Source organism: Xiphophorus hellerii, chromosome 13 (assembly GCF_003331165.1).
Source record: "Xiphophorus hellerii strain 12219 chromosome 13, Xiphophorus_hellerii-4.1, whole genome shotgun sequence".
Classification (NCBI taxonomy): domain Eukaryota; kingdom Metazoa; phylum Chordata; class Actinopteri; order Cyprinodontiformes; family Poeciliidae; genus Xiphophorus; species Xiphophorus hellerii.
The window spans coordinates 14,868,664-14,896,413 of NC_045684.1; the positions used below are offsets into that span (position 1 = coordinate 14,868,664).

A 27,750-nucleotide genomic window follows, 5' to 3' on the forward strand; every position below is an offset into this window, starting at 1 on the left:
TGTCATTCTGATCCAACCGTATTTGCTAATTTCAATGTTTTCTGCGGGCCCTGAACGCAGCACCGGAGAGTCGGAGAAAAATCTCAGGCCAAGAAATCTGAGCCTCCCCTTGTTCTCCTCTGGCAGCAACTGTGAACAACCTACAGTGTGGCTTCGCGGCTCCGCAGCCATGTGATTAAACTTGGAAACAAAGCAACATAGTTTTACTTGATAAAGGTCAGAAATACTACAGATTTCTTCTTCAAACCGATAAAATCTGTTTAAAGCAACTGGAAGTGACTCAGCTAGTGGACCACCTACGTGAAGAGGAAACGGGACCTCCACTTGTGCTTCCTATAAAAAAATATATATATATAAAAAAAGATTACGACGTTCTGCATCTTGGGTAATTATTCACCCTCTCAGCGGTTTGGGGAGAGGCCCAGAAGAGGAACAAGAGAAGCAACTGATTAAATCTTCTCTAAGATGCTCCCACATTAAAGTAAAGATTTCAACTCATCTCTTAACACAAAATATCTTGGGTTTAAAATAAAGAAGCTACATCTCTGTTGTAACTCATCCAATTTTCTTCAGAGAGTTGCAGTAGATGCTGTAGTGGTCTGTGTAACAGCAGATCTGGAAAGGCCTCTGACTGAAGTCACTCATGAAGAGGATATTCAGGGTTGTCCATAATTTCACGCATTCGGTGTGTTTAATTGAGATTCACAGAAAGTTGTGATGATTGCGATGGTGAAAAGAAAGGAGTAGTTTTCAAAAATATCCTACAAATAAAAAAAATCTTAAACATGTGGAGTGCAACCACTTTCAATTCAGGCAAAATGAATGGCTCTGAGAAGTCAGCATATTAATAAAGTCCACCTGTGTGTCACTGAATCTCAGTAAAAACACAGGACACACCTTTCAGATCTTTATCAGAAAAGTTTGGTGGGGGGTTTTTTTTGTTGTTTTTTTTACCAAATGTGAAATTAGTGAAGAGTTGTGAATACTTTTGAAATATTAACGTAGATTTACTTCAGAAGAGAAACAAAGTGTTGGCCAATCTTACAACCCTATCAGAAATAAATCATCTTCCTGTCAACTATTGACACTAAACAATCTGCGGAAAGCAGGACAAAGTTTTCATCACAAATGGATGCTAGTCCTGTTTCTACAGAATATATCAGGACTTATCTCAGTGTGATAAACCGTTATGCTTTTTCTGTCACATGTTTGCTAGTGAGTCTCTCCAGGTCAAAGATAAGTCCACAGAGCTTTAACACAGGACAAACTCAAGGCCTGATTTTAACATCTTGTCATTATGAAACCAATATCTCAGTTGATATAACTGCATCTTGCAGTGCTATTTTTTTTTTCTGGTCTGACCACCTCTTTTCTGTTCACGCTTTAATCAGGTCAAGGCCGCCTCACATGCCTTGCATTACAACTGAGGAGATCCTTCTGTCTCCAAAGCTCTTTAGGAGCTAATGTTTTCAAGAGACAAAAACAGCCGGAGCCTTTCCCACTTCCAACAGCGTAGCCAGGCATGCAGGAGCGGCGGTGAGCAGCCCCCCCCCAAAGCCCCTACCCAAACCCCATGAATAATATCAGGCTGAAAACATGCTCCTCGTTCCCACATCTGGTTTCAATCAAAGCAGAAATCAGATTCTTGAAACTTCACCACATGTTTCCCCCCAACCAACAGAAGAATAGGAGCTCAAGATGGTTGGGGTACTTCAGCAGCTTGTGCTGTATGGGCCTTTCTCACATAATTTGATCTGAACACGAGTTGCTTTTCTTTTAACCTGTAGCGCGAGTGGAGAACAGCCGGCAGCAACTGTAAGAAAGTAAAGATCGGTTCGTTGCGATTCAGATGTAGAAGTTTACGTCCGAATCTGTGAGATTATTTTAACTGTAAACAATTTGGGGAAACCAAGAGGAGGCTATTGGATTTGTAAACGTCTGGTAGGTTAATTCATAGCATTTGAGTTCAGTGGAAGCATTTATGGCAACGCTTTCCTGTGAGATCATCGTGGGAAAATAATCAAAAGGAATGAGCCACTCTGAAGATGAGGATTGTGGATTTCCAAAAGTCTGGTTCATCGCTGCGTTCAATTTCCAGATGTCTGAAGGTGTCATGATGATTTGTTTAAGTAACTCTAAACAAGTGTACACAGCATGGGAATGTCCAGCCACTATAACATTCAGAATGGAGGCGGCTCCTGTGTCCCAGAGATGAACATTTTTTGATGTGAACTTTGAGAATCAACACCCGAATAAATAAGCATCTTGTAAAGATGCTGCCTTAAAGCTGTGTGTGACAGATGAGCTGTTCATATAATTTACTGGTGACCCATATCTCAATTTCCTTACTAAAGCTATGAGTCAATAATTAAAAAAAAAAAATTCATCTTCTTTGTGCCATAAAAAAGAAATGTTTGCAAACCTATGCAGTGGTTAAAGTGGAATATGATCTGCAGCTATTTACAACTTAATTAGGCTGCTATAACCATAAGTCACCACAAGGGGGCTCTCCATCCCCATCTCTAAAGCTCCAAATGCCTAAAGAGTTATTTCTCTTGGGAAGAAGGTAAACAAGAGATTTTATCAACATCAGCAATGCGGTAATGTGTGAGTTGTTGCATCCAATGATTCTGGGGGCTCTGACGAGGCTTTTATATATATATATATATATATATATATATATATATATATATATATATATATATATATATATATATATATATATATAATTATATATATAATAAATAAATAAAAATTCCAACTGCTAGGCACGGTGGTGGAGGGTGGATAATTTGGGCTCGCTTAGAAGCCAATGCAGAATTGGACATTAATGAGTTGACACTGATACCAGAACATACCAAGTGCCATGTTATATATGGACAGCTCATCTATCACACACAGCTTTAAGGCAGAACTGATCAATCGATCAATTTTATTCCTTATAAAAGTGACTATTGACTTTTAAATCCCCAGCTGCACTTGGTTTGTTACTCTTTGATTCAGAAGTTTTGGCTCTAATTTTGTTATAAAAGTCACACAGTTTAGTATGTGACTGTGCAGCTTTTATTCAGTTAATGTGAACACACGAGGAACAGACACGCCCAGATCTTGGTCGACATGGAGATGATGTGGGGAAACGTAAAATGGGTCATTCATGCAAGAAAAACCTTCAAACATCTCCCAGCTGAAAGTGCGGAGTGATCTTTCTCTAGATTGATATTAAAGACTGGTAGATAAAATATGTGTCTCACTAACGTGGCTGGGATGTGAGTTGGCCAAAATCTGGAAACCCCATTTTTGTTGATATTTTTTGTTAAATAAGTAAAATAAAATAAAATAAAGTTATTGTTTTTCTAACTGCAGCTAAGTCCCTTTCTATTCCAGAGAGGAAAGGAAAGAGGTTGGACATCAATACATAAATATTTTTGATTAAAACTGAATAGGTGTCCTAATTTGTTCGATATGTCTATGTGTCGTTTTATGAAAAGCCCCGCAAAAAATAATCTTCAAAATGTTAAATGTACCAAAATGACTCATTTATTCAGGATTGGATTAGCTTTTACTTCATTTTCTTCACAATCAATTCATTTTAAAATTCATTATATATATAAAAAATATATAAAATAGCTTTTATTTGAATTCAAAATTATTTATTTTCTTTATTTATTTTTTTTTAACCCAGCCAAGGGAACTTTACATCCAACAAAATCAACACAGCGTCAGAGAAGCACAAAATAAAAACCGAGATATTCCGCCACTTATCAGAGATGTCTCCAAAGTGTCGGTACGCTGACGTTCTCCCTGATGGTTCTGGGTTGAATTTAATCTTAATATAAGATAAGACTCATGCAGAATGTTGGTCAGTCAGCACAGGGACTGCTGGACTACTGTTCCAGTTTGGCCCGGCTGGCACGCTTTGAGGGAAGAGTCAGAACTGTGAGTACCCAGTTTTCTCTTTATCTGTTTATGTCATCCAATCACAGCTTCACAGGACGAGGGAGCCGCATCGGCACGCCGCGATATAAGAGGTGTGAGAGTCCAGCACAGAGGCACCATCTGGTCCAAACACCAACATCCAAAGGACAGGTGAGTCTCACTTCTCCTCCTTTAACTTTTTTGCTACTATGATACAAGTTTTGTTGTTTTTTTTTTGTTGCAGCAATGAAGATTTAAATTCCCCAATTCAGTTTCATCAAATATTTCTCTCAGAGCTGACAGGATTTTTTGTAAAGAAGGATATATTTTTCTCTTAAAGGAGCTGTGAAAGGGAGAAAAAAAATGTCTATGTAGGTTTGAAGCTAAAATCCATTTTGTATTTTTTTGTTAATAAAAATGTTAGGATCACACCAGCAAAGCTCAAACAAAACATGGAAACCACAAAAACCTCTGCAAAACGTTTGTTTACAAGTTTGAGTAAGATGCGTCTCAAAATATTTATCTTAGGGCAGTGAGGCAAGAAACCTGACGGACATTTCCTGGGAAGTTTTGTCAGTGACTTGTCTGATTAAGCTACAAGAATCTTTTCTCAACACAGGCTTGTCTAAAGGTAAACAGTTACATACTGTTGCTTTTAAAATTTTAACTTACTAGAGGTTTACAGAGAACTTACACAGTATTACAAATACAGCAGAAGATGGTTTCCTTATGCTATATGCAGACACTTAAGACTTTACAGTTCGATATCAAATCTGACCAAAATTTTCCCTTTCAGGTTAGCTAAGATGACTAAAATGATTTAAATGCCAAAGTAATTTAACATTAAAAGTTCACAAACAAGTCCTTAGCATTTGGTAAAAATGGCTTTTAACCCGCACGACTTTTAACCTGAACATAAACACCTTTTCAGGTCTGCCGCCAAATGTTCTGTGAACCCATTTGGTTTTCCAGAATAACTTGAGGCATCATAAAGAGCTCGTATAAACCTATATAAATTTGAAGAATCTAATTAAAAAAAACTTCTAATTATCCTGCAATTAAGCAAAAAATAATTCTAGTTCTGACTGACTTAAAACAGGAACATTTTAATCTGATTTAATGTTTTTGTGGTTTCACCCATAGGTGTGTGTGTAGTTATTTGTTGCTAAAATATTAAAACGTAATATTCTAAATCATGTTTTTTTTATTATTATTATAGGTTTAATCAAGTCAGCAGCCATGAAACGGTTTCAGATTGCAGTCCTTCTTGCATTTACTCTGACACACGGTAAATATCATACATATTTTCATACAGAAATACCTCGCCCTCCACATTTATTAGCACTTCTGTTAAATTTGTGGTTAAATCAAAGTCAAGGAATAATGAACTGAAGTAGTTCTGGTAACATTATTCTTTTAAAATAAATTTGAGCAAAGTTTTCTAGAGTAAGCTATTTTGTGTTGGTTCATTAGTGACAGACAATTTAACTACTTTTCAAAAACTGAAACAAAATTTGGTTTTTTTGCTCTCTTTTTTTAACAAAAATGTGTTTTTGGGGAGTGCGAGTAACTGAAGGATGATGCAAAAATAAAGAGGGGACATCGATTAAAAAATATAAAATAAAAATCTTACTTACTGGCTCCCTTCTGCAGGAAGCTTTGCTGAAAACGGAGCCAATCGGATGAGCCAGTACATTCAGAACATAAAGACTAAAATCAGTCACGACTTTCATGAGTTTGTGAACAAGCCAGTGCTGAAGGAACACGCCGAGTGAGTAAAAACAATCCGACACATCACCTCATAACTTATACCAAATACTGAACATGTTAGATTTGTATTTAATCTGTTGGACATTGTTATTCCTTCCTGAACCAAAATGTAAGACAGGGGCAGATCTTCTTTGCAACATAAGCAGGAAATATTAGTGCCAGTAGCGCAAAGTAATCACTAATTTACCTTAGATACATTTCTCCATTTGTTGTGTGTCGTTGCGACAATTAAGCTCCAGCAAAACCGCAAACCTGATGTTCCGTTCATTTCTCAGGTCGTTCGTGGAGGACAGACAAACGGAGCTTGAGCCCCTGGCCGTGAAGATCCAGGGTCAGCTGCAGGACATGGAGGAACATTTCAAACCCCTGACTGAAAACGTGAAGGAGAACGTGAACCCGTTCATCGCCAGTCTGCAGCAAAAGATGGAGTCCATCCTGCAGATGCTGGAGGAGCACGCCAACGCCAGCAGCCAATGAACCGACCGGTCATAAACTGCAACGCCACCTTTCTAGTCGGAGGTGTTGAATTGTATCAGACGCACATTAGCTTCTCAAACATATTTAAAACTATTAAAAAAAATCTAAAACATTACTTCCATATTGCTATTTTGTGGATTCTATTAACCATTTCTCTGATCCGCTTCGCAAAATGAGGAAGACAAGAGAACATAGCAGATGGATTACTTTAGAACTTTTATTCAAGCAAGCAAAAAGTAAAGGAAACTTTCACAATAACAGGCTTCGGAAGCTCAAACGTTCAAACATTTAAAAGGGATAAAATAGCAGAAAGGAATGCTTCCACTTACATTTCTCGTATATTTCTCCTCTAAAATGTCTCAAACTGATTATTTTTTGTTTTTAGGTTTTTTTTTCCTCTTTTTTTGCTTTTTTTTTTTAGCTCGGAAAAGCAGACCTTGTGTTACAGGACTGGCTGGAGACTTGTTTCCATCGTTTGCTTTTTTTAAAACTTTGTATTTAACATCTTTTACTTTGTTTTGCTTATTTTTTAAACATTTTTTTTTTAAACCCTTCTTCTGTGCGTGAAGCTCGTCTCGAGGTTGCCCTCGCCTGTGGAGGAGGGAGAACGATTACAGTTAGACACATTGGTTTTTCATAAAGCTCTCAGCATGAGAACAACAACAACAACAGATCTTAAATGTGTACCTTGGGCTCAAACACTTGGGACAACGGCTGAGTTGGTCACGGTCTTCTGAGCGGCCTCCTTGGCCTGGTGGGCCTGCAGCACAGCCACAGCCTCATCCACCTGCACAGATATTTGTGTTTGACGTCAGTGAAACCCCAGCAGCGCAATGCCGTTTTATAGCGTGATTTATATGCAGCAATATACAAATGTAATTTATAAAGTTTTTCCAGTTTTTCCTATTATTTTCCTTCAATTTGATACTTTACTAAACCACTGTACTGTAGCTCTGGCTGGATGTTTAAAGTAGTTGAGCTGCTGGAAGATACACTTGATAAAACAGTCTTTTGCCGCCTTTTACATGTTTTCTTCCAGGTTGAGTTTAAGACTTCAAGAAAACAGAAGTCAATAAAAACTATGCATCTTTTGTGTTGCTACGTCAAGTAAAATCTTAACAAAAATCTATGAAAATTTGTGCTTTAAATAGGACAAAATTAAAAATTCTTAAAGGAAATTAATACTTTTGCAACTCTGTCATATTTATGATGACTGCTTATGTTACAGCAGTGAAGCTCTGGTGAAAACCTAAGCGGTTACCTTGGAGCGGAGAGACTCTGGGGACTCCAGCATGTGAAGCAGCTCTGAGTTGTCAATCTCCAGCAGCATGCCAGTAATCTTGCCTGCCAGGCTGGGATGCATGTTCTGGATCAGTGGGAACAGACGCTCACCTATGAGAGAGATGGAGAGGATTTAGAATCAAAGGCCATTAACCCCCGGCGACGCTCTGGGAAGTGTTTGACACGTAGAAACCACAGCATCCGCTCTGAATGCCGTCAGTGAAGCTCACCCAGCATCTGCTTCTGTTCCTGCGGCGGAGCGGCGGCCAGCATGGAGGCGGTCAGAGGCTCCTGTCCCTGAACATGGACCGCAGGCTGAGTGGTGAGAGACGCAGAGTTATTACAGGCACAGCTGTAACCTCCACTGTCGCTACAGAGATGGCAGCAGCCTTACCTGCTGCAGATTGACCTGTGGCTGGGAGGTGATGTGCTGCTGAGGGTTGCGGACCCCTGCGGCGTACTTGTACTGAGGAACTCCGCGCACTGGAGCAGTTGTTGCCGTGGCTGCGGCAGGCGGTCGGGGAGCCACGGTCTGAGCGGCTGCAGGAGGAGCCAAACAGGGAGAGAGAATCAGAAAGATACTGAACATGAACAGAACGCGTTACCAAACGGGTTTGTGCCGACTAGACTGACCGACACGCTGGGCGGACATCATGCGAGGGACCTGATTTGTGGGCCGCATGGTGCTGAAGGTCTGAGGACGTGGCGCTGACGCACGCATGGCACCGGTCATGTTCTGAAAGTCTGAGAGACACATCAACGATTAATGAACTGTGAGACGGACAATCGGGCCCAGGTAAGGTTTTTAGAAAACGCTCACGTTGAGGTCGGACCCCCTGGGTCGTCCAGCGTGGGCTCGGCCGCAGCTGAGCCATCTGGCCCGCAGCTGGATAGTAGGCGGCGCGGTTCTGGGCCTGTGGTATGGCAGCCATGAAGTAGCCGGAGGGCGGGGCCGGCTGGTAGGGGTTGATGACGGGATTTGGCACGGCGCGGACGCTGGCCATGCGCTGCATGTACTGGTTGGTCAGGTGGGCTTGGCGCTCCTCCTTCCTCTGAGCCAGAGCCACGTACAGCGGCTTGGTGGCCACGATGCGCCCGTTCATCTCCGTCACGGCTTTGGTCGCCTCCTCAGGGGACGAGAAGCAGACAAAACCGAAGCCTTTGCTGCGGCCGCCTTCCATCATGACCTGGTAGAGAAAGAATCAAACGTGAAACTCCAGAAGACATCCGCAGCTCATTTCAGCTTTGAGAAGAAAGGTTAAAGGTCGAACCTTGGCACTGGTTATGGTGCCGAACGGGGAGAACTCCTTCCGCAGGCGTTCATCATCAATCCCATCATCAAGGTTCTTCACATACAAGTTGACACCCTATCAATAAGAACAAATATTTTGAAAACAAAAGCAGCTCAGCAAGAATAAACAACAAGTTAAATGTAAAATTCTTGTCTGCAGCACGTCTTTGTCCCCAAAACCCGAGGTAAAGGGAAGTGGGGCCCATGAGCTGAAGAGTTGCTGTTGCAGCCATTTTGGCCAGTGGACCCAACTGCAGAGGGAGCACTGAATTTGACAAAGCTGCAGTTTCTTTCTGTGAGCAGACGGCATCTGATCCTGGAAGAATTTACGCTCACCTGGTAGCGAGTCATACGGTCTTGTTTCATCTGCTCAAATTTGCGCTTCAGCTCCGTCTGTCGTTCCACCTTCTTCTGAGCGCGGCCGACGTAGATGGGCTTCCCGTTCAAGTCCTTTCCGTTCATTTCATCCACTGCCTGAAATTAGAAGCAATGTGGCAAAAATTACATTAAAAAAAAAAAAAAAAAAGGGGGGGGTCCAGCTGCGGTTACTAAAAACGAGAGTCGTGTTTGTCTCAAGTCAAACCTTCTGCGCGTCTTCGTGTCTTTCAAAGCTGACGAAGCCGAAGCCTCTGGACTTTCCGCTGTCATCTGTCATGACCCGGGTACTCAGCGCACTTCCTGAGCATCAAACGCAACAAGGTTGTCGACCAAAACTCCTATATTCTTAGTAGCATCTTCAAGGAGCAGTTAGAAAATTGGACTCACCGTATTTACTGAAGAGCTCTCTCAATTTCTCGTCGTCCATATCGTCACCAAAGTTTTTAATGTAAACATTAGTAAACTCTTTTGCCCGGGCGCCCAACTCAGCCTCGCGCTCCTTACGAGATTTGAAACGGCCAACGAACCTGCAGGAAAAAAAAAAAAGAAAAGGAAAAAGAAAAAACATTTAGAGGAACTAATTAACATCAATAATATTTGGTCTGTCGATGAATTTAAATCATATTTCCAACATGGTAGAATCAAGACGGTCGCCTCTCGACCGCCTGCTTTTTGTAGTCAACAAGCACCTGACAGAATTCTGGCTGAATATTTACAAGTAGGACTGAAACCAAAGAACACTGTACCAGCTGTGAAGCATGGTAGTGGCAGCAGTATGCTGAGGGTGTAGAGAAGGAACTGGTTGGAATAATGAGAACATTATTCAAACCATATTTCAATTTTGCCTTAAAAATGAGTAATCTAAGAAGACGATAATTCAAACATGGATCGAAACTGGTCCAGGAATGGATTAAGGAGACTAAAATTAGGAGAAATGGGAATAAAATCAGTCTAGAGATTTGCAGAAATGTATAGATTAAGAACCACTTTCTCTGAATAATCTAGTGGCTAATTTTTGGGTTAACTGACAACTCAAAATTATTATTTTTCCTCAGAAACACATTATAGGTGTTAAACGTTTATAATACAACTTTTGTATTTATTCTGTACCTCTAAATAAGTGATATAATTAAACCAGGTAGATTAAAATGAATTCAGGCTTCTGCGCATTAACCCACTCAGGCAACTAGTCAGTCAAGTGGACTGAAAAAAAAACAGAAAAAGGCAGCAGAGAGACAACAAATTTAATAAATAAATGGATTCTATTTATAAAGTGCCATTTCCAGCATTACAAAACTACAGCATGTATTATTTATGCATTGATGAACAAAAAGGCAGAATATTCAGAATATTAAATATGATGAGGCTGAACTGGATGTAAACAGAAACGGGTCTCAGTTCTGTCAAAATAATTTATTTCTGTTCTACCTTTCAGTGTTTTAAATGTATAAATTACTAAAATGATTTTTTTTTAATTATGTAATTGTTTTCTTTTATTTTTTTACTCCACAGAACTCTGGTCAATTTTGTTTTAAATTAGCTTCATGAGTAAAGTTGATATGACTTGCTTTGAGAGTTTGTCGTGCTACATTGTGATTCATTTGAAAATGTCCGTACCTGAAATAATTTTTGGCTTTTAAACCCAAAAATGATCTGATAAACATTTAGAACCTGGTTTAATATGGAGCAGTCAAACAGTTTATGCGCCATGATTAGTTTGCAAGAGTAGCAGAGACGGAGCCGGCCAATGACGAGAACTGAACACAGAGAACACAGAACTGAACTCCCAGTTCTTGCAATGAGAGTGAGTCACAGCCAGGATTGTGCCAGAAGCTTTTTGATGTCTCCAAAAGTTCAGAACCACTTAAAAACATCCACTTACACTTTTCTGTCATTGAGCAGCATGCCGTTCATTTTTTCAATGGCTCGTTCAGCAGCTTCCTGAGTCTCAAAATGCACAAAGCCGTAGCCTTTAGAGCCATTCTCATCACAAACCACCTGAGACAGAGACAGAGAGGACATGTGCTGCTTGAAGTTACACACATATACACACACATGCTGGAACAAACATGTACCAGTTAGAGCACACCTGGCAACATCAGTCATGGCCATCATGAGCACCAACCTTTTCTCTTTACACCATTTGACTATATCAAAGTAAAAAGCAACGTTCTGATGCGTCAGTGTCATGATTGAGTATTAACTTGAAATCTAGAAATCACTCACATCAAACAGCTTAATGAGTGAACATCAGCAGCAGCAAATGTAGAATGCTACAACCAGAGAAACACTAAACAAAGAAAGTGACGCTTTACCTTGCAGGACAGGATGTTCCCGAAAGCAGAGAAGGTGTCATAAAGAGCCTTGTTGTCAATCGACTTGTCAAGATTCTTGATGAAGATGTTTCCCACGCCACTTTTTCTCAGAGACGGATCACGCTGCGACCACATGATGCGTACGGGCCGCCCTTTGATCACGTCGAAGTTCATGGTGTCCAGAGCGCGCTCAGCTAAAAGAGGACACAGATATTTTACTAGTTTAACACTTAATATACACTATATGAACTAGTCACTGATGTAATGCTAAATTCATGAAGGAAAGCATTAACGTGTGGTAGGGAATGTTTCTACTTCCTAACTAATCTGAAAAACAAGCATAAAGTTTTTAACTTTAATCGTTTTAAAGACTTCAAGATTTTTGACACAACTCAAATATGCTCAAGGGACAAGAACTTGTCCTAATCGGTTTGTTAGGCGTGCCACTGGCCTCTTTCTTTCCCCCTCTTAGAAATTCCACAAAAATGACAGAAAACAAGCTTAACAGTAGGTGTTGCTGCAAGAGCTCAACTAAAACTGCAACGAGAGCAAATATTACAACACGAAAAAGAAGGAGCGGTAGTTTAAAACGTCTCTGGTCGGACAGCCTCACTCTTCAGACTGCATTCTGGAAATATTTTGCTTACTCGTTTTATTTTACAGCATTCTAACAATCACATTGCATAGTTTAATTTTGACTTACCTGAAGCTTTATTTCCTTATCACAAAATATGACGTACAGTTGTGATCCCTTATAATTAGGCCCACAGCGAGGTCAAGGGTATAACGCTGATTCTTGACCCGTACATCCCCATTGCACTCCTCAGCTGAGACTATTTGCCAACATGTAGCATTAAAATCAGAATTCCCCTTAAAACAGACCAGAGGTGTAAATCAAATAACTGCCAACAACAGGAGTGCTTATACGGAATGCTGATGAGACAAAATTGCCAACTCTCAAATAACATCGACATTCTTTGTTTGGCACAGTTCGACCGGGGGGGGGGTTCTGGAAAATAATCTGTTCATCATTGTGGACACATAAGAAGGATTTTTCATATTTGCCTTACTAGACAAATAATTTTTTATTGTCTTGGTCTGAAATTGTTTTAGTCTATTCCCAGCTACAAGAACAGGACAAAAATAAATAAATCAGCTGTAGACATTTTGGATTCCCCATGATCTCAACTGCCTGTGGCCATAGATTTAAATAAATTTTAAAAACTGTTCAAATGTAATGTTTCTCGATACTATTTATACCGACTCATTCTTACATTCATTTGTCCCTGAAAGAGTTTATTATACACGATCGTTGCTTAAAAACTTAAAAGTCTTCTCATGACAGATTACACGGAATCAATTTTAACAGCTCTGCGTACAAACACACCCACGGGAGCAAAAGGGTAAAACAGGCCCACCCTCTTATCACCAACATGCAGAAAATGCTTGCTAAAGAGCACATACCAAACCTTTATGGAACAAATGAGTTGTTTTAGTGAAGTAGCAATGACATTTTTACCCTTTTTCATACAGACAGAAGTCCAATCAACAACTTAAAACTGTTGGCAATCATTTTATGGGCATTGGAAGGTAAATTTGTCAGCACTACAGTTGGGGTGCTGCCCGGACAGAACAGATAAAGAGCCCTTTTTGGCAGCCAGCAGCGTCCTTTTACTTTGCTGAGGTGGGCAGGGCAGGCAGGATGTGGCGCTGCTCTGCTACGCCAGTGGACCAGACCCCACCGCAGTCACATGTAGTTCACACAGCCTCTCTCTGACTGACAGCCCCTTTAAAGCACATGACTGCATTTATTAGACATTTTTATCTGAATGCTTTAGCAATATCCGACTTACCGTCCGCCGGCTGTTGGAAGTTGACATAGGCGTATCCGAGGGAACGCCGGGTGATCATGTCCCTACAGACCCGAATCGAGAGGATGGCTCCGGCTGGGCTGAATTTCTCATACAGCATGGCCTCGGTCACATCTGGATGCAGGTCCCCGACATACAGGGAGGCCATGGGATAACTGGGAGCGCTAGGGTTCATCCTTATTTCTCTCCTCCTCGAGACTAGCGGTTATAAACGGACTACGCTTTGAGTTTGTTAACGGGAAGGAAGACTGGGGGGGGGGGGCGGAAAAAGTTGCTAACGGTCGGTATCGTCGGTAGGACCTTTGATGGCGAATTGTAAACGTTATACAACCGTTGACTTGTCAGTTGGGAGTCAAAACGTCTAATTCAATTGTTTTAAAACGACACAACGTCGACTTCAGTTCGAGTTAAAAGACCCTTTAAAATTTGACAAACGAAAAAGAGGGGGGGGGGGAAGCTAACGACTGAAAAAAAAAAAAAATCCGACACGTTGGGGTACGTTACCGTCAGTCCTCGACCGTCTTTTACTGCCTCTTCACTGACTTGTTACAAAAAGAAAGAAAGAAAAAGATTTTTTATATTTTTTTTATGTTTTGAAAATTTTTTTGTATTTTTATTTTTTTTTTATAGAATGTGTGGTGAGCGAGCTCAGAGCACACACGCACTCACACAGCACTGACAGCCGGGGGTTGAAGGGAAGGAAGCAGAGGGGAGGTTGTTTGACTATATATCGACGCATGCGTCACACAAATGGACCAATCATCCTGCAGTATCGCTGAGGAGGAAAGGGGCGTTTATCCAGGAGGGTAGGCACGACGATGATGGTGGTGGAATCCCGAAAAACGTGTTTAAAAGGCGAATACTAACTTACTGTTATGCCACCACTGACCTGGTGTAAAGTGAAACTGAATAAGTGATTTAATACTTATCGGTTCTTTGTGAATGGCATCTACTACATAATCTCCTATATGTTTAAAGGACTGAAAACTATACATTTCTGAACCTCTCGTTCTATTTCAAGTCATATTGTTGTAAACCAAGACCTAAAACTCTAATTTCAAATTTGAATAAAGATTGAGCCAACATAAAAATATCAGAGTACCTTGTAAACGTATTTATTGTCCTAAACTTTACTAATTTTATTCCTTTACGGCAATAAATTTCACTGTATTTATTCACTATATGATAAATACTGTATAGTGTATATGGAACCTATGGTACCATAGGTTCCTCCTACCATAGGAGGAAAATGGTAGTGTGACAAGAATTTGTATTCAGCCTCCTTTATTCTAATACCCCAAAATTAAAAATAAATGTCATCAATAATCCCTCAGAAGTCTATAAATAAACACTTAAATTTTAATGTAATGATACAATTCTGTGAAAAGCTTTTAGAAAATATCAGTGAACAAATAGCATCACAAAGACCAAAGAATATAGCAGACAGGCCAAGGATAAAGATGTGGATAAGTTTAAAGGATAATTAGGTCATGAAACAATATTGCAGGCTTTGACAAACTGGTGAAACTCAACCACACGACTGTTTCAGGTGTAATTTCTTGGTAGGTTTGCAGTTATGCAAAGACGTATTGTTACCCTTACACCTACTAAAACTTTGTTTAGTATAACAAGCTAATCAAGCTTTATACCTATTTGAAACGTGCTTGTGTTTATAAGTAAAGAAAATTTACTTAAACAAATGTAACATGCTACCAGAAATTAGTAGTTTTATAAAAACATATTTTATGAAGACACAAATTAAACCAACTTTTTTTTAACATGTGAAAGGTCAATTTGCATCATTACATGCAAATTGCAACCTAAAACTAATTAAATTAAAATTTTGTTTATATTTCCCAAAATTCCTTAGAGGGGATCAACGGTGTTGCAGAAAAATTTTATCCTCTTTCCCTGCCTGCATTTTAGTCCTACTGACATGAGAATTCAATGCACAGATTTGACTAAATGCTGAAGGCTTGCAGTGAAACCTGAGGATTTATGGCAGACTATATAAGGTGCACTGAAACATTGTGAAGAGATGTGGGCATAAAAGTGACAAAAGGACAGGACTTGATTCTAAAAAAAAAAAAAAAAAAGCAGTTGCATTTGGACTTAAAAAAAGAGCCACTGATTAGAATTAAACCAATTAATAAAACTGTGACTAATTGACGCCAACATAGATAACATACAGACAGGAAGTGTTCAAAAGACTTAAATGCCTCTAAGTCAATAGCAGAAGCTACAACTGGATAAAATTGCAAAGAAAGGATAAACTGTGCCAATTTTTAGAATATAATCATGCATACAGTATTTTCTCCCGTTTTTCAACATCTGCAGCAATCATCAGCAGAGGGCAGCATTGTTGGTGTCATCTGTCAAACTGAATCTGCCTTCAGACTCACAGGCCTTAAATTATGTCTTTACTTTGGCAGCGGAGAAGGAAGAGGTTTTTGTCACTTATTGTGCTACCTCAGAAATATCCCCAAAGTTTTTCCTGTAGACATAAAGTGTGTTAATCTCTGCTGTAATTATAACTAAACTTTGACCTGCTGAGAGTAACATTGAGCTTTTGATATAGCAAACACTAAGCTGTCGGTTTGTCATAAAACAACGGAGGATTCCGTGGAACAGCACCTCGTGTTCACTATCAAGCATGGTGGAGTAAGTGTAATGCTGTGGCTGTACTTTACCTCCAAATGCCCTGAGAATCTTAATAGACTACACGAAACATGCATAATTACTTGAAACTCAAGAGCAACTTTTTCAAATCCAAATCTGGTGAACTCTTCAGCAAAGTGAAAATGGGCCATCACTGGGTCATTTGGTGGTGATGATCCAAACCAATGCAGAAATGGCTCATCAGATACAAATTCGCTATTCTTTCATGAGTCTCTGTCCACTGACTGAATCTAATGGAAAACCTGCTGCTAACTATAAAATTTGTTGAATTGTGGTGGTTTTGGCACTAGATTCCATTGTGATAGCAATAATTCTGTTAAAAAGTTATTCATTGCAGCAGGATTCGTTTCCCACTGAATAAATGTACAATAAAAAAAAAAACATTTTTCTGTGTGCTGCTGAGACAAAAGCAATTTATAAAGGCAGTTATATATTGTAAATGTAGCTGGCACAAATGTATATAAAAAGCTGATTCATCAATACAAAGCACCACAAGACTCAGTTTGAATGCTTTAATTCCACTTACATGAAAGCACATAACCAAATAATCCACTCATTGTGTAACTTGCAAGTTCTGTATCCTGTATCCCACCTTTTCTTTTAAACCAAAATACTGTAATTAGAAGAAACTGGCACTACTTTGTAACTACAAAATGGCTTTTAATGAAGCTTTCTACAACAATTTCTATGCTCACTTTTTACTCCACATCATGATTTACTCCCATACAAAAAGGTAAATATGTTAAAACACCAGGTTAAAGCTAAATACTAAACCAAAACTGCCAGTTCTGAAACATGCCTAACCCCCACACCACACTACTGAGAACCACATACATTCTCCAGGAGTCTAAGAGAATAAAATACAGAAAATTAAAATGGAAAAGAATACCTGAATAGAAAAAGAGTAGAAAGCCACATCAAAGCGCATGGCAAAAAGTATCCTCTGCACTGCTAAAGAGTTAAAATATCAAAAGGTTACAGTATCGAGCCATTTTTAATCAAGTTGTTGTCTTAGGCTGTTAACTTTTATGTGGTATGAAAAACTGCAGGAAATCAAAGATTACACATTTCACTGTTGATAATAGGTCGCTTAACAAATGGACCAAAGTGTAAGTGATCGTCCAAACAGAAAACACTTCCTGAAACATGTACCATCCATTAACACACTACACGGGACACCAACAGGGCGGGATGGATACAAGCACTACGGAGACAGATCTTCACCTGTAATAGTGTACAATCACTGCTTACTGTCAGATGGAACATTTAGGGGCCCTGCCCTCTTTTTACAGTGGTTTCAGAGAAAGTTTAGTGGACCAAAGTGTCACAAAGGTTGTTTAGTTCAAGTAAAAACATAGAAATTGTCCAGAGACAGATTAGAGGTTGTCTTGTTTGTTTTCCTGCAACAGCAGCAGCTTGCTACACTGATAAATGTTACAGATCATTGGGGCAGACCTAGAGGAGGGACCTAAAGTCGACAAAACAAAAATACACAGGTTGACGAAATAATAATAATGTTCAAAAGGAAATCAAGTCTATTCCATTCTTTTCTCTGTGGAGGTGCTCATACAATAACCACACACTCACTGACGCGCGCGCACACACACACACACACTTCAATGCATCTGCACACACATCCTGTACTTTTACACACTGTCAGTGGAGTGTAAACATACATCTTTGTGCATGTATGTGCACACACGCACACACACACAACCAAGCACACAACTTAGGCTGGTGAGAGGTAAAAAATGTGTTTTATTTTTCTCCCGTTGTCTCTCTGTAGTTCAGTTCTCGGCGGCCGGCTCCTGCTCAGTCTCTTTTCCTTCCTCCTCTCCCTCTCCCTGCGCGTCCGACATCCACAGCTGCAACGAGGCGCCAGAGGAATGCAGGGTTGAGCACAGTTCATCAAAATCAGCTTTTACAGAGCAAACGCATTAACACTCACCTTTGTCATATTGTGTGACTTTACAACCACAACCTTCAATTTAATTGGGAACAGACAAACACAAAGTAGAACACAACTGCAAAGTTAAGAGATTGAGATATGGTTTCAAAAATCAGAAGATGTTACTCTGATATCCCAAAATAAAGAACAAACCAAATCATGAACCAGTAACTCGGACAGGTCAGGTAGAAAGAAGTGGAGAAGTTAAATCAGTTACAATACAACCTACCAAAGCACGTGAGCAATGATCAATCCATCATGCAGTATTACTGCTCTCATAAAAACAAGCAATGGGAAACAGTAACAACCCCAATGATACTTTTAATTATGGAGCTTACCAGATGCAATCATGTAGAGTTTATCGCTACAATAACACAATATTCTTCTGGTGACTAAATTTAAAAAAAAGGCAAACAAATTCTCCAGCTCTTTACCAAGAAAGACCTGGAAAGGACAGCACTAATCGGGTAAGCAGTTAAGAGGCGCATGGCATCTTTGAAGGAGCTGCAGAAATCAACAATTAATGCATCTTGCTGTGGGGATGCTTTTCGGAAGCAGATCGGAAAAGCTTCTGGATCCGCTGAAACCAAATGCGGAAGTTGGTTTCAGCTAAATTTAAGGTAATCCAGGAAAAATAAATAAATCACTGGAACCTGGCACAATAATCTAACCAAGCAGAATTATTCAGAGTAAAGCATCGTCATGGATGTATAAGAATGGCCCAGTCAAAGTTTTGATCTAATTCCAATTAATCACCCGTTTCCATTTTACAATTACACTCTACATTGAGTTGTTCCACCAAATACAAAATACACAGAAGCTTGTGTGTTTTAATGTGGTAAATGTTCAAAGGGTGTGAATACTTTTACATATAGGTCAATATGATGCGAGCCACTCACTGTCAGATTGTCACGGAGCAGCTGCATGATCAAGGTGCTGTCTTTGTAGGAGTCGCTGTTGAGAGTGTCCAGCATGGCTATGGCTTCGTCAAAGGCCTGGAGGAGACAGGAGGGCATATTTAAAGGCTAAATGGGGAAACTAAATAAAATACACAAGTCTCAAATTTTTTACGACTGCTCAAACACAAGATTGGTAGTAGGGTGTAAAGTCAACATGCATCAGAAGACAAACTTTTTGAGATTCTAGTTTATCGTCCACTCTTCAGACTTTCACATACAAAGTGAATTCAGTTTGTTGTGATGCTTGTTCATGTTTTCTATTCTTGTTTCAGAATATTTTATGATCAATGGTGCTGCCAAAACTACAAAGCTGGAATTACAGAACCTTTATTCACCGTTTCAGCATGTTGTCCATTTCTTACTTCCACTTAAATGTACAGTTTTGATAACTCTAGATATTTGAGTAAATTTAGTAGGTTGGTTTGTCGTCTGTAGCTTCCACTGGTCATGAAACGTGATGCCCAGGTTGGTTTTAGACTCTAGTGTCCTAAACAGCTTATGCACCGACTTAGATAAGTTCTATGCTTGATCACCTGTAAATTATTATAGACTAAGATGCAGATTGTTTAAAGCATGGTTGATGATCCATGTTGCCTTTGTTAGGTTTGTGAAAATTAAAAAAAATAGAAGTAATGATTTCTTAGGCATCTAAACCACCAGACCCTATTTAAGAACCACAAGTGCAGAGGAGTAGTGATCAAAATCAGTCACTAAGGGCCACTGTCCTGTGTGTTTTAGACGTGTTCTCTGGTTCAGCACAACCGAACCGAAAGAATGGGACTATAGGTCCTTTCCGCAGAACCTGATCTCATGTTGAGGAGGTAACCTGGTAATTCTAATCAACCTTGCTGGATTAGGGACACAACCACAACAAGCGTATGAAGCAACGCTGCTCTAGGAGCAAAAAAAGCAGGAATGTTTTCAGTGTGTAATCTTTAAATGCATGTTTAGCTATTTGTGGATATTCTGTTAATGACTCTACCTAAATGAGTTGGACAAAAATGCAACTTCTGATGAGACAATTGAAAGGCAAGATGCGAGTATAAATATAAAAAGCCTTTTTTTAAAAGCAGCCCAGAAATTCAAACGTTTTTCTCAATGCTTTTTTTCCCCCCCTAACAACACAGAAAATGTTAAAAGTAAATTCTTCACTTTTTCAGATATTAAACCTGATAATGAGCTCATGTTTATTAACTTGTTCAATTAACTTTAGCAACACAGTTTTAGTGTCATTTTTAATTGATCATCATCTGAGCTTGGATTCATGTCAGCAGAGGTTCTCCAGACAGAACTGTCAGGACGCTTATAAAAACATAACTTGAGTAAGAAACAGCATGAGATTCAGCATACTACAAAATAAAAAAATATTTAATACAAAAATATTGGAAATTTAAACCTTCGTTAGTCAATGTTTGAAATTCCAGTTCCAAATTAAACATGGAGATACAGTGCCATCAAGCTTGGCTTAAAGAACATTGTCATGTCTTCCTTATATTCACTACCTCTCACTTTAGAACAAAATGAAGCAAAAGCTTTGTAGTTCAACATCTATAATGTTTTTCCAAGCAAAATTTAGTCAATCCCTTTTTGGTTTGTAATACATTAAAATAGCTCCATGTCCATTGCATCAACATCTTTCCAAACAAATGCTGTAAGTGTGAGTCATGTAAGCAACAGTTCTCAACATTAACTTTTAAAAACCCACAGGTTAAGTTAGTTAAATGAAACTAAAACAGGACTGTGGTTGGAAAGGGGATTGTTACCGATTTGGCCAGTTGGCAGGCCTTATCAGGCGAGTTGACGATCTCGTAGTAGAAAACAGAAAAGTTGAGTGCGAGGCCCAGACGGATTGGATGTGTGGGAGGCATTTCTTTGATGCTGATATCCAATGCCTTCTGGTAGGCCTCTTGTGAGTTGTTGATGATGGCTTCATGAAAAAAGATGATTAATCAGGTGAGGATACACGTGTTCAAAGGAAGTAAAACATATAAAAGCACATAAAACATCTGGATACTAATATGCATCAGGTCCAAACAGCAAAATTTACATCCATTTAGTGATATTAAGTCCAGACAGAGCTGTCTAAATTCATTGTAAAAGTAGCTTTCTAAATAAAAACCTCATAACCTTCAAACTGATGGATTTTTCCTCCGTTATTTGTTTGGACTTAAGCATTTGTGAATACATAGCTGATTTATAAATTCACTATTGTTTTGCTTTATTAGCTGCAACTTATTTTAAAACAGAGGTTTTAAACTCTAGTCCTTGAGTGCTGGAGTTCTGCACCTTATTGTATGAGTTTCTGGTGCAGAACATCTAAATAAAATCAATTAGGTCATCAGCAGGACTTTGTAGAATTTGAATGAAGGCTGAGAAAGTAAATTAACTTTTTGATTCATGTATGCTAGACCTGTGGTGCTTCTAAATATTGCAGATTGGAGTTTGAGACCTCAAAACTATCCAACACATCTTGGCTCTTCTGTTATGATAAAAAAAAAAAAAAGTACTGGTAAAATTCTGAAATACAAAGCCCCATTTTAAATTGATAAGTGGAGGAGTTTTCCACCAAACTGGCACTACAGATTTCCACTGCCTAGTATTGGCTGGGAATGTTGATCTGTCTCCATCAGCACCAAACTGATGCCAGGGGAAAGAACTGGAGGTGAAGTCATGGAAACAACAGCCAATCAAAATACGAGTTAAAAATGAGTAAGTTAATGACATTGGGCCATTTTTTGCAAAGATTTATGTGATTTGTGTTGGTATTTTTCATCTTTGCAATGAAGCTCTCTGGATACCTTTAGAAGCCCTGGAACCGGTTAAGAACTGGCTTACTTTAGTGGGGAGAAAAAAGAAAAAAGACCAGTGTCTCATTAGAAAAACCCCCAATGATTAAAACATAATAAAGCCAGGTTGGAGAAATACAGATCAATGACTGAACAGGGCTTACACCCAGCCAAACGGGACTGTTTTAGATTTACAGAGGTATAATAATCCATTCCCTTCACACTTTAAGGGTGATTTACATAGAAGTTGCTTTCTGAAACAAACACAGTTCATATTGCGATAGAAAATTAGGAATAAATCCTGGCGATTAAAAGCAGCCAACAGTATGGTGCCGCTCTCTTTGCAGCAGCCCATCCCTGCACTACAGCTGACAGTTGCAGATCAAGGACAAAGAGGACGTCAGTATTCTGCCCACAAACACCTGAAACACGCCAAGTCTTCACAATATGGAGGATTTACAAGATTTCTGATCAGAACACATTCATCCCATCAAGCTGACAAATGAGCTACCGATCATTACACAGAAACTGACCGCAGATCTAGGTTTTAGCACAAGGATAAATATAAAGCAATGCATGAAGTTGTGTTTTGCTTACTTTCCTTGTCTTCTCCAGTTGCCACTTCAGCCAGATATCGGTAGTAATCTCCCTTCATCTTTAGGTAGAAGACTTTGCTGTCAGCGGGCGTAGCTTTGGGGATGAGATGTTTGTCGAGTAAATCCTGCAGGGTAAAGGGTGAAACTTTAAATGCATTTATATAGTAAACCCTAAAAATAAAAACTTTGAAAATATGAATTAAATAAAGCACTATCACCTTTTCACTGCTTCTTAAAAGCAGATGAGCAATATTAAAAACACACTGACAAAAAGAGTCGTTTGAGTCATGCCCACTCACACAGGTAGGCACAACTTTCCAGTGAAATTAGCATTTTAATAAAATAGAACAATGAAATTAGTCACATGTTCAGCTCCCCTTGAGACAACGGTTTGTAGAACCACCATTAGCTGCAAGTCTTTTTGGACATGACGCCACCAGCTTTGCAAGTTTAGAGATTAAGAGCCTATTTTATGCATAATAGCTTAAGCTCAAACTACCCTTGCCATGTTCAAGCATTGTTACATATCAATCAAATTTTCCTTTGCCATCCTGAATGTCCCCACTGCTTTCCATGACCTTTATGATCTTGGTCACTAGGAACTACATCAGTTGCAGCCATAAAGCTCAGTGACAATCTATCCAAGAGGGTGATAATATAATTGGAAAAATGAGCTTTATTGCATGGCACCAAAAACCTCGCAGTCAAATACAGTTCCTACAAGCAGTCCGTCACGATTACTTTTTCCATTCTCCAGAAAATTTCCTCCCAGGATTGATTTGTATTTAGCTTCATCCCTCCCTCCCCACCACCAACTCTCATCCCCACAGCATGATGCTGCCACCATAGTTGACGAGGTGTAGTTAATTTTATCAGAGCCCCTTCTTTCACATGCTTGCTGTGTTCTCTTGTGACAAACCTCTCTCTTCTTCAAAAGACGTTGAATTTATTTAGAGGATTGATAGTAAAAAGAGCTTAAGAATGCAAGTAAAGATTTTCAGATAAAATGCTAAAAATCAGTCCTTTACATTCCACATCAAAAGTATGAAATACTTTGTATTTAAGTGTCAAAAAAATACAATAATTTGTGGTTATGACTTGGCAAAATTTGAAACAAGTTAAACATGATCATTACAATGCAATGTTAATGTACACAGAACATCTACATAAAGACTCCTTCAAAAATAAAATATTCGATAAAAACAGAAGAAATTCACAGCATAAACCCCTATTACAATATCCCTTACAGTATTAAAAATTAGCTGATCTTCAAAGAAACACTGACCAATGGAGCCTAAAGTATATTCCTGACAAGTTTAGAAGCAAGTATTTAATTTAAAAGAAACTGTAAAGCCTTGTGAGGCAATTCTTGGGATAAATCTGCCATGTGGATGACATGCTGGACTTCTCTCTTTATTCTACACTCCTAAATCATTATGTTTAAGTACCACATACAGCCAGTAGATGTCACCGCAGTGTCCAATGAGTAGTGCTGAGATGATCCTGGTTGCTTCAAATCTTTGAAAACCTGATAAGCAATATACCAAGTAATCCCAGCAATCTATTCATCTTCAAATTGCATATAAATAAATCTCTGAATCGCTAACTTTCCAATAGTTTAATCAGAAACCTGCTTATTTTTTTCTTTCCACCACCCGCTTTAACCTTCTCTTACCAAAACTTCCTTGCAGATGTCATTCAGCTCCTTCTCGATTTTCTCCCTGTACTCCTTTGCCAGTGCAGTCTTGGTGCTGTCTGACTTCTGCTCCATGCTGGAGACCACCCTCCATGAGGACCTCCTGGCTCCCACCACGTTCTTGTAGGCCACCGAGAGCAGGTTGCGCTCCTCGTTGTTGAGCTCCGAGCCCTCCTCAGTGACGGCCTTCATGGCTGCGGCCATGTCGTCGTAGCGCTCGGCCTGCTCGGCCAGTTTGGCCTTCTGTACCTGCTCTCCCTTGTCTGCCATGGCTTCTGTGCAGCGCGAGGAAGGAAGGACAGAGGAGAGGAAGTCAGGGACAAACAGGAACCAGAGGTGAGTGCTGGATTTGATGCATGAACTTTTACATTTAACTACAATAACGTAAACAAATTTTCTTTGTGTAACAAATTATTCATTACCAAAACACTCAAGTGTTTTAGAAATCTGTTACATCATGCACAGCAGTTAAATTTCTCCACTGACAGACAGCGAAGGATATTTCTATTCCATTCTTAAATTAGTTCAGTGTTTCACTCTTTGTGAGTAAATCTACACAGCAGCTTCTTAGTTCATTATTGTTATTATTCACACTGAATCACCTGCTTTGTCTTCTCAGATTGATTTACACAAAGAAGCAGAGATGCAATAAGCTGTTTAAAATAAAGGTAAATTCTGGCTGCTGCTGGTCAATTTTCTGCACCAACCATGCAGTTTTTGTCACATTATACTTCAATTTCTGAGCATAGAAAAAAGAAGCTTACAGTAGGATGTCGATTTGTACATACTGTACACGTTTTCCCTTAGCTTTTAGCCTCTGTCCAAATATACTGGATTTGGAGATGTTGGCATCTCCAAACATTTAGTAGCCTTCTTTCAGCCAATTGATTTGCAGCGCTCAGCAACCAGCGGGGAAGAGGCAATGCTTCTTTACTCTATGTACCATACTGTCACAGAATACCATGATCATCCAAGTGTTTATTTTGGCATCTCAGTATACAAACTTTAAACTGCAGGAGTGACGTGACGGAAAATCTTAGCGGTTACCATCTAAAATAGCATGCCTAAATCCTGCAAACCACCAACACACGCAGACTGCTGTTCAAAGTCAGTAATGCTAACCAAGCTACTCGGCAATATAAGAATAATGACTGCTTTCCTCTTGAATCAAGAAAACTTTGTTTTTACAGAAAGCTTCACATCAACAAATATAAATATATAGGACTCTCTTAGCAGTAAGATCACAAAGATTTTTTTTTATTTTTATTTTTTACAAAGTAAGTAAAAGCTTTGTAAAAAGATTTGTTTCTGTCTGATCAGTTATTACAGATAAACAACATGGCAGAGAGAACACTTTCGTCTGAATGTATTATAAAAGTAGCTGGCTTACTGTACCAGTGTCGATAACCAATATGTGACAAATCGACTTCTTTAGCAAAGTCGATATGGAAAGCATACAGCCCACCCCAGTTTATTAACTAGCAATACAAGAATGGAGTGTATGAGTCTCCATAGGGGCTTGGCTGGAAGATAAAAAATTTAATCTAACACTGGACAAGAATAACAAATGCAGTAACCCAAACGCCATGTAAGTCCTACTGCCCTGGCAACATGGTAACTAATATATTGTGCTGGGGCTTTTATTTTTTAACATGTAGAATAGAATAGGATAGAATTCAACATTACTGTCATTGCACCGTCACAAGTACAAGCAACGAGATGTAGTTTGCATTTATCCAGAAGTGCTCTACAAGGTATAAATATTTATTTACAGATGTACAAGACTATGTATGTATGGACTATACGGGCTTGTAGCAAAAGAGATATAGATATTGTGTATAAATATAAATATGGGAGCTATATGCACAGATTATACAGAATATACAAGAATGTTAGGGAATGGATTATATATGTATATAATATACTGCTCAAAAAAATAAAGGGAACACTTTAAGTGTTAAACACCTGTTTAAGTGTTCCCTTTATTTTTTTGAGCAGTGTATAATACAAGATAAATAATGGCAGATAAAATGTACTGATAGTATGTGTGTGTGAAGAAAAGCACTTATGTGGATGACCAGGATGTTTCATTCAATAAAATGCAGATTTCTTGTGTTATAAAAGATGTTTTAAAGCTATGAGTCATCCCAGTTTTATAAAAAAGATTCAATCAAACGACCATTAACAGGAAGAATTCCCAGTACACACCTGCGCCCTTCTGAGGAATGTCGCCCACCCAGTTTTACCTCTCTCTCTCTCTCTCCCTTTCTCTCACACACACACACACACACACACCTGCCCACTGAGGTCGAACCATGTCTGACAAGATTAGTGATGGCTTTCATAAATGAATACAAGTTATATTTTGAGTGCCTAATGATGCTTCACATAGACATAATATGAATAATTTCGCTGAACGCGTTTAACGGTGAGATGATTAGAGCAGCCTAGCTTACTTCAGTTCACAGTGAACGCCCTTTTTCGCCTTCCGGAAAACAACGGAGCTGCTGCCTTTGCTCCTATTAACCGTCCGGTTTTAAGTCGCTTCATTCACAAATACGTGTTTGACACACCCACAAGCCACCCTCTTAAAAAAAAAAGAAAAGAAAATCCGAATACAAGAATAGACGCGTTAACGAGCAGCAGCTTGGCGCTGCTCATTCAGCAGACGCCGAGCAAACAATGACTGGGCAGCGGAGTATCAATGACTTCCACCTAGACCCCAGACAAAAACGTCGACCAACGTGGAGCCCACAGCGACTTCATGACGTGCGGGGGGAATTCAACGATGTCTTGGGAAACGTACGTCGGTAGTAAAAACGAAAAATAAATGTAGGACTGACCTGTGAATGTCTTTAAACGGTGTCGCTCCTGATGCCACGGCCGCACAGCTGATGTTCTCTCCCGCTCATCCACGGGGTTTCCCTTCAATCAAACGCACAGCAGCAGGGTCTCACCGGGACGGATGACGTCAGGCCCATGTTGCTAGGTAACCAAATTTACAGGCAAAATTTTTTTACCGCCTTTTGACCAATCGGAAATCTTTTTAGCTGAACTTCCTCTTTTTTTGTCTAAATTTTAAAAAAAAAATATTGAAGGGAGATATTACACGCCCAAGTCTTTACAATGCATTTCTAACTAATAAATATTTAACAAAATGTTCTTATCCTCCTTTTAGTCTTTGTTAGCAAATAATCCCTGGGTTTTTCCTTTCTCACTCACAGCAATTAAAAAAAACACCTGTTTATATAGTTATGAAGACGTAACAAGAGGAAAGAGACTTTGTGACAGAACCATACTACTACTAATAATAAATAAAAACTGAACACGATAATAGTGTAGTGCATGTAAAAAGTATGATTATGATACTTAATAACATAATAATGTCATATTCTGAGTGTAAATGTAAAATTACCTTAGTCAGAATAAATTAAATTCTGACTAATTTTCTCTTGCTAGAATTAAAGACTTAGATACATTTAAAGCAAAAAGATGGAACATGGGACAAAAACTCCAGAAAATGTTAAATGTTTTATAATATTTAAAAATGTACTATTTGTAAAAACTGAAGCCAACCAGAAAAGGATTGTGCTAGCCTGATCTGCCTACTATTACTTAGACAGTCTATATGTATACAAGTTATTGATGTAGGACTGACCTGTGATAAAATTTACGAAACAAAATGTAACCTAAAATACTTTTTGCTCTCCCTACACATAGAGTGCCATGGAGATCTAGTTCCCCTATGACATATCTCTTGGGTTTACAACACTACCCCAAGGATAGTG

The 27,750-nt window shown here is 39.1% G+C and overlaps 3 protein-coding genes and 1 non-coding gene across 4 annotated transcripts; 1 reads left to right on the top strand and 3 right to left on the bottom strand.

The window, feature by feature from the left end:
• The first annotated feature begins 1,722 nt into the window (after nt 1–1,722).
• Nucleotides 1,723–6,277, top strand: LOC116731130 (type-4 ice-structuring protein LS-12-like). The gene is made up of 5 exons (XM_032580659.1): nt 1,723–1,823; nt 3,984–4,086; nt 5,135–5,203; nt 5,569–5,686; nt 5,961–6,277. Exons 3-5 carry the CDS (start codon nt 5,155–5,157, stop codon nt 6,160–6,162), a joined length of 369 nt encoding a protein of 122 aa, XP_032436550.1. The 5' UTR covers nt 1,723–1,823; nt 3,984–4,086; nt 5,135–5,154; the 3' UTR covers nt 6,163–6,277.
• Nucleotides 6,278–6,548: 271 nt separating this feature from the next.
• On the bottom strand, nt 6,549–13,987 carry LOC116731124 (polyadenylate-binding protein 1A-like). Its single transcript, XM_032580652.1, has 14 exons — nt 13,281–13,987; nt 11,428–11,621; nt 10,995–11,110; nt 9,500–9,639; nt 9,318–9,412; nt 9,071–9,208; nt 8,715–8,810; nt 8,264–8,630; nt 8,077–8,187; nt 7,838–7,983; nt 7,674–7,758; nt 7,424–7,554; nt 6,850–6,949; nt 6,549–6,753 (listed from the first exon to the last, which is right to left on the bottom strand). The coding sequence occupies exons 1-13, from the start codon at nt 13,471–13,473 to the stop codon at nt 6,857–6,859; spliced, it is 1,905 nt and encodes a 634-aa protein (XP_032436543.1). The 5' UTR covers nt 13,474–13,987; the 3' UTR covers nt 6,549–6,753; nt 6,850–6,856.
• Nucleotides 8,883–9,019, bottom strand: LOC116731990 (small nucleolar RNA SNORA5). Its single transcript, XR_004341680.1, has one exon. It is a non-coding gene; the product is annotated as a small nucleolar RNA SNORA5 (small nucleolar RNA).
• Nucleotides 13,988–16,475: 2,488 nt separating the features above from the next.
• Nucleotides 16,476–26,937, bottom strand: LOC116731128 (14-3-3 protein beta/alpha-B-like). Its single transcript, XM_032580656.1, has 6 exons — nt 26,806–26,937; nt 23,942–24,237; nt 22,268–22,391; nt 20,648–20,811; nt 18,825–18,920; nt 16,476–17,842 (listed from the first exon to the last, which is right to left on the bottom strand). The coding sequence occupies exons 2-6, from the start codon at nt 24,230–24,232 to the stop codon at nt 17,765–17,767; spliced, it is 753 nt and encodes a 250-aa protein (XP_032436547.1). The 5' UTR covers nt 24,233–24,237; nt 26,806–26,937; the 3' UTR covers nt 16,476–17,764.
• Nucleotides 26,938–27,750: the final 813 nt, after the last annotated feature.

Coding starts and splice junctions, on each gene's coding strand:
- LOC116731124 (XM_032580652.1), bottom strand. CDS start 13,473: ATGAACCCTAGCGCTCCCAGTTATCCCATGGCCTCCCTGTATGTCGGG. Junction 11,622..13,280: donor CTTCCAACAGCCGGCGGACG/GTAAGTCGGATA, acceptor GTCCTCTTTTAG/CTGAGCGCGCTCTGGACACC. Junction 9,640..10,994: donor CTGCTCAATGACAGAAAAGT/GTAAGTGGATGT, acceptor TTTTTCCTGCAG/GTTCGTTGGCCGTTTCAAAT.
- LOC116731128 (XM_032580656.1), bottom strand. CDS start 24,232: ATGGCAGACAAGGGAGAGCAGGTACAGAAGGCCAAACTGGCCGAGCAG. Junction 20,812..22,267: donor AACTGGAGAAGACAAGGAAA/GTAAGCAAAACA, acceptor TTTTTCATGAAG/CCATCATCAACAACTCACAA. Junction 18,921..20,647: donor CCTGCCAACTGGCCAAATCG/GTAACAATCCCC, acceptor TGTCTCCTCCAG/GCCTTTGACGAAGCCATAGC.
- LOC116731130 (XM_032580659.1), top strand. CDS start 5,155: ATGAAACGGTTTCAGATTGCAGTCCTTCTTGCATTTACTCTGACACAC. Junction 5,204..5,568: donor TGCATTTACTCTGACACACG/GTAAATATCATA, acceptor TCCCTTCTGCAG/GAAGCTTTGCTGAAAACGGA. Junction 5,687..5,960: donor GTGCTGAAGGAACACGCCGA/GTGAGTAAAAAC, acceptor TTCATTTCTCAG/GTCGTTCGTGGAGGACAGAC.